The 6,788-nt window shown below is 32.5% G+C and overlaps 1 protein-coding gene across 1 annotated transcript; it reads left to right on the forward strand.

The window, feature by feature from the left end:
- The first annotated feature begins 3,896 nt into the window (after positions 1-3,896).
- Positions 3,897-4,850, forward strand: LOC103213282 (olfactory receptor 6C2-like). Its single transcript, XM_007959116.2, has one exon. The coding sequence runs from the start codon at positions 3,915-3,917 to the stop codon at positions 4,848-4,850; it is 936 nt and encodes a 311-aa protein (XP_007957307.1). The 5' UTR covers positions 3,897-3,914.
- The last annotated feature ends 1,938 nt before the right edge of the window (positions 4,851-6,788 follow it).

Below are 6,788 nucleotides of genomic sequence, written 5' to 3' on the forward strand. Positions count from 1 at the left end.
CCAGCCACTCCTTGGAAGGAAGTGTAGGGAATCTACTTCTGTAGTGAATACTGCCTCAGAAATCCAAGAAGGGGTCACTATGTGTCGGATGTGACTTGACAGCAGTGATTTTGTTTTTGGTTTTCAATATTATGGATATTTTATGAGTAATTAATATGAAATATAAAAATATGAAATAATATTTGATCTAGAAATTTCAGTTCCTGTAATTATTCAAAAGTACTGAAAATGCTTTCAATAGAATAGTTGATAACTATGAAAGATGAAAGAAATACTACAAATTTAATTCAGATATTGGTTAAATAAAAGAATAGTCACTCAGTCAATTTTATTAATAATTAAACATTAGAAATAACATAAATTGAGATTATGTGATGTATTAAGACATGTTTAAATATGTAAACACAAGTTGTATGCAATGAAAAAATAGAGCTGTAAATGTTTATAATCTATAAATAATATTCTAATAAAGGACATATATTTAAAGGAAGAAAAATTTGGGAGGATAAGGTCTACAATGTAAGCAGCAACCTTATGTAATTACAATTATCACATAATTTGCTCCTCTGATCAATATTTCCAATGATAATAAAGGTTTCATATAATGTAATAAAGAATTATATTCTTATGATAAAGAATTATAATATTTCAAATGCCTTAGTAGATGAACAAGTTGTTTAAAAATTAGTTATGCACTGTAAATAAGATAGTTGTCATGATCATATGCCAAAATTATCAATGCCATTTTTAAAAACTTAGAATCTTAAAATACATACTTAAAAGAACAAAATCTGAATCAACTTGAAAGTAAATTTAATATTCACTATTGAACTAATTACAGTAGAAAATCTTTGACAGACTAACCTTATTGTTTTTATGACATTTTAAAATATGTATACATATGAAATAACATTTTGATCTATAATTTTCAGCTCTTTAAATTATTCTTACACATAAGCAAAACTATTAGTATAAAGAGTTTTTTGATACAATGACTGATAGCTATGAAAATGAGAAAATTATAAATTTAATTCATGTACTGCTTAAACAAAGAAAATAATCAAACCAACAACTTTATTAGTAGTTAAAAATTAGAAAGAACTAAATTTATTGTGTAATCAATAAGATGTATGTAAATATATAAAACCATATTTTCCATATCCATTTAAAAGATGTAGTTGCTTTTATTTATCTATTTAAGAATAATTCCTATAATGTAGTGGCTGGATTTGAAAAACTAAAAACTTGGAAAAATAAGATGTATAATATAAGCATAAGCCTATGTGATTACATAAACTTCTCATTTTGCTTATCTAATTGAAATTGTCCAATGATAATAAAGGATCAATATATTATAAGAAAGGATTATAGTCATATAACAAAGAATATAAAATACTACAATGCTTTAGTTGATGTCAATTTTTAAAATTAACTCTGTTATTTTAATATCATTGTTATTTTCCTTCCATGTGTCTGTTACTCTCTATTCTTCTTTCCTCCAAAGACACTGCCCCTCTGAAACCTGTTACTTGCTTTTACTCAAATTTTATTACTCAGAAAACACATTAATGACTTATGAATATAGGTCACCAGGGACACTTTAAAGAAAAAAAACAACTTCATGGCTTGTTCAACGTATTTTTTTTTTTTTTTTAAAGGGTTGTACTTGACATTATAAAATCATTTCTCACTCACATGATTTATTAGAGTATTGTCTCCTCCAACAGTGCATAGAGTTCCTGATACTACTGAATTCTTAAAGTGATTTGTTTTCTATTAAATGATGGAGATATTAAGAACATATTTGGGGGTTGATAATAGCACTAAGCCCATTTTGAAGAAGTCTACTCAATTTGTTGGGGATGAAAATACCCAGGAGTTCTACTATCACTGAACCTGCCACTGAATGTAAAGACATAAGGGTCTTTAAAAAAATAGTACTTTTCACATTGCCGTGTTGGTACTGCTTTTTTTAAACAAACAGAAACTCTGATTTATTAACAGAACAGTAAGTATGATAAAGTCTGTCTCTTTGATTGTAATTCCCTTTGTAGTATCTAGGTCATACTTTTCTCAAGAAAATGAAATGGCTTTCAAGGATAATTTATATAATTTTTTAAAATGTATCCAAGGTAAGAAATGCCACTTTTTAGAATGAATTTCTCTTGTGTAGATATCTGTCACTGTTTGGGAGATTTTTATCCATAAATAACTGTGCATTTAACTTAATATAAAAATATCAAGGGCACTTCAAGCTTAAAGATAGGCAACCAAAATTAAAAATTGCAAGTATATTTGAATTTACTTAAGCGTGCCCTGGTACTCATTCCCAGCAAAAAAAGAAAAACATATTCTCTAAAGTGCCAGCATCACATTAGAGATCTTTGTGATCATTTTGAAAATTTGACTGAAAGGAAGAATATACAGAAATCAGTTAGTTACACTTTACTGTCAATCTGTATATTACTTTTCTTACATTGTAAGTTTTGTCTCAACAGTTCTCAACACCAACTACGATACTTTATGGAAAAAGAAAGAAAGATAATTTGATGATTGAAAAATATTCAGAATTTAAAAGGTTGAGTATGATTTCACAGTGATGCACAAGTTACCCATGAAATTAGGAGAAAATATTAGTGAAAGAGAGGTGGATTGCAAAAAAAAAAAAAAAACTTTTCTACATCTCAATTTTATATCTTGTATTTTTATGCAAATATCATGAACCTGCCTTCAATGTTAGCCACCAGCACCCTCCCTCTGCAAGGTATTTTCAGGCATACCTTGCTATTATTTTTCATGTTGCTGTAAAAAAATTAGCATAGTGCTTAAAAAATACCTGGGGTTGGGTGTGGAGAGGGAGTGGTTGGCAAGCAAATCTATATGGTTTGGGTAATTTGAGTAAAAATATAGTAAATACTTGATAGTTGCTAAATGAGTGGTTGGAATCAATAAAATAACTCTAACTTTAAGGTAAATTACCAGGCTTGATCAGTGTGTCCCGCCTCTCAGTGATACTGTGAACAGTCACAGCTAACTGTGGTCTTACCTCAATAAGGACACAGCAAGTCAAGCAATAAAGTGAAACTGCTTACAAAACAAATAAATTGCATACACAAGGGAATACTTTCTCTACTCACTGATTTCAGAAAACTTCAAGCCTTGACATATGGATTACATGTTGAGTTCTTACTGTTGTAATTAACAGTGGAAACACAAGAAAACTCTGTGGAGTAAATTATCACAAATTCAGAACCTAAAGATTCTTGATTTCTGACTTCAATATCTTATTAGGCAACAGTGTCAGAAGTGGAGATAGAAATAATGCATTCGACTGGAAGGGCATGGAGGGAAGAGAAAGAAGTCATAATTTTGTCAGCCAAGGATGTAATGCACACATACAGAAGAGGTAATACACATAAACTGAAAAGAGCTGGGTTGTGTTGAGTGGAGAACAGGGCTTGGGGTTGTTGAGAGGAATGAAACACATTTGTCCTAAAAGCAAAGCAACAAACAAACTTTTTTTTTTTAATAAAGATCTCAAGCTCTGCTCTAGAGTCTGTTTAGTGAGACTGAGTTATGTATTAGCATTGGCATCGTTCAAAAATGAAGAAAAAGACCCAAATGTCAAGAAAGGACATGAAGACAATGGTGAAATTGAGTGATTTAGTTTGGGAAAAGGAGAGAACACTTGAGTGTCTAAGGCCATTAGTGCTACCCATAAAATTGTACCTCATTAACAATCTGTTTCAATCACATGGGAAACTCCCAAGCATAAGATGAAGGTGAAACATTAAAAGAAAAAACGACATGAACAATAAAACCTGAATATGTTGAGTTTTTGAGCATTTAAAATAATCTGTAAGAAAACCTCTCTCTTTATCACATACGGATTGGAGAGAAGTCAGAAGTTGGTGATGAGAAACAGGACAGTAACCACCTTCATTCTGCTGGGACTGACTGATGACCCTCAGCTGCAGGGTCTGATCTTTGTCTTTCTCTTTTTCACCTACATGTTGAGTGTAACTGGGAACCTGACCATCATCACACTCACCTTTGTGGATTCTCACCTGAAAACACCTATGTACTTTTTCTTAAAAAATTTTTCCTTTTTGGAGATTTGTTTCACCTCCGCTTGTATTCCTAGATACCTGTATAGCATAACAACAGGTGACAAGGTCATTTCCTATAATGCTTGTGCTATCCAAGTGTTTTTTACTGACCTCTGTGGAGTAACAGAGTTTTTCCTCCTGGCTGCCATGTCCTATGACCGTTATGTGGCCATCTGCAAACCCTTGCATTATGTGACCGTCTTGAGCAGCAGGGTCTGCCGGATTCTCATTATCTCTAGCTGGATGGCTGGCTTATGTGTAATAATCCCACCACTGAGCCTGGGTTTAAGTCTGGAATTTTGTGACTCTAACCTGATTGACCATTTTGGTTGTGACGCATTCCCCCTTGTGAAAATCTCCTGCTCAGACACATGGTTTATGGAACAGACAGTTATCATCTGTGCTGTGCTGACCCTGAATTTGACTCTTACTTGTGTCATTCTGTCATACGGTAGTATCATCAAGACAATATTTCGATTCCCATCTGCACAGCAAAGGAAAAAGTCCTTTTCAACCTGTTCTTCCCACATGATCGTGGTTTCCATCACCTATGGCACGTGCATTTTCATCTACATGAATCCCACAGCTAAGGAAGAAGTGACTGTTAATAAAATGGTTACATTGCTTATATCTTCTGTTTCACCTTCTTTGAATCCATTTATTTACACCCTGAGGAACAGTCAAGTTAAGAAAGCCTTCAAAGACTCAATCAAAAGACTTGTATTGCTCTCAACTAAGTAAAAGAAAACAATAATTTCAAAAACTTGATATACCTGATTGTATAAAACCATGACCATATGCCAAAAATTATCATTGCCATTTTTAAAGACTTAAAATCTTAAAATACATGCTTAAAAGAACAAAATCTGAATCGATTTGAAAATAAAATTAATATTCACTATTAAACTAATTACAGTAGAAAATATTTGACGAAAATTATTTTTATGACATTATACAATATTTATGCATATGAAATAACATTTTGATCTATAATTTTCAGTTCTTTAAATTATTCCTACATATAAGGAAAACTATTAGTATAAGGAGGTTTTTGATAGAATGATTGATAACTATGAAAATGAGAAAATTGCAAATTTAATTCATTCACTGCTTAAATAAAGAAAATAAACAAATCAATAACTTTATTAATAGTTAAAAATTAGAAAGAATGAAATTTATTGTGTAATCAATTAAGATGTATGGAAATATATAAAACCATATTTTTCATATCCATATAAAGGATATAGTTGCATACATTTATGTATTTAAGAATAATACCTATAATATAGGGGGTGAATTTGAAGAAATAAAAACTTGTAAAGATAAGATGTATAGTATAAACATAAGCCTTAAGTAATTATATAAACACTCATTTTGCTTTTCTGATTGAAATTATCCAATGATAATAAAGGATCAATATATTATGATCCTTCCTCATGATTGTACTCATGAGGAATCTGTACCTTGACCAGGAGGCTGTCGTTTGAACAGAACAATGGGACACTACATGATTTAAAATCAAGAAGGGAGTGTGTCAGGGTTATATCCTATCTCCACACTTATTCAATCTATATGCTGAGCAAATAATCCGAGATGCTGGACTACATGAAGAAAAACATGGTATCAGGATTGGAGGAAGAATCATTAACAACCTGAGATATGCAGACGATACAACTTTGCTTGCTGAAAGTGAGGATGACTTAAGGCACCTACTGATGAAGGTTGAAGAATACAATCTGCAGTATGGATTTCATCTCAATATAAAGAAAACAAAAATCCTCACAACTGGACCAATGAGCAGCATCACAATAAATGGAGAGAAGATTGAGGTTGTCAAAGAATTCACGTTGCTTGGTTCTACAATCAATGCCAGCAGAAGCAGCAGTCAGGATATTAGACGACGTGTAGCATTGGGAAGTCAACTGCGAAGGAACTGTGTCAAGTGCTGAGGAGCAAGAATGTCTCCTTGGAGACTAAGGTGTGCCTGACACAAGCCATGATATTTCCAGTCGCCTCGTATGCATGTGAGAGCTGGACAATGAATAAGGAAGACTGAAGAAGAGTTGATGCTTTTGAGTTGTGGTGCTGGCAAAGAATGCTGAAAGTATCATGGACTGCTAAAAGAACTAACAGATCTGTCCTGGAGGAAGTGCAGCCAGAATGCTCCTTGGAAGCAAGAATGGCCAGACTTCGTCTCATCTATTTTGGTCATGTTGTCAGAAGGGACCATTCCCTGGAGAAGGATGTCATGCTTGGTAGGGTGGAGGGTCGACATTTTGTTGTACACGGGGTCACTATGACTCAGAGTCAACTTGACAGCATCTAACAACAACAATAACAACCTGTAAAATTATGATCTAAATTAGTTACTGCAGTGTAAATGAAACAAACCATGTATGCCATTTAAAACACACATATTCCTTGACACAGCACACATGCGGTGTGTAAAGAAAGGCTTTGGAGAGCTGTTTTCCATTTCAGACTCTTTCTGGTTCGCTTGTGTCTCACAATTGTTTTTTTCCTTTAATTAGTACATACTGACGAAAGACGTCTGCTTATAGCAATGAGAATTAGATTTTTTTCTTACCTAACACATTTACAGAATAAATTTTAAAAATATCATTTGACATGTTAATAGATGTAGAAAAACCCTTTGATAAATTTCAAAATTATTTTATG

Source organism: Orycteropus afer, unplaced genomic scaffold (genome assembly GCF_000298275.1).
Source record: "Orycteropus afer afer isolate SDZICR_OR568_19922 unplaced genomic scaffold, OryAfe1.0 scaffold01510, whole genome shotgun sequence".
Classification (NCBI taxonomy): domain Eukaryota; kingdom Metazoa; phylum Chordata; class Mammalia; order Tubulidentata; family Orycteropodidae; genus Orycteropus; species Orycteropus afer.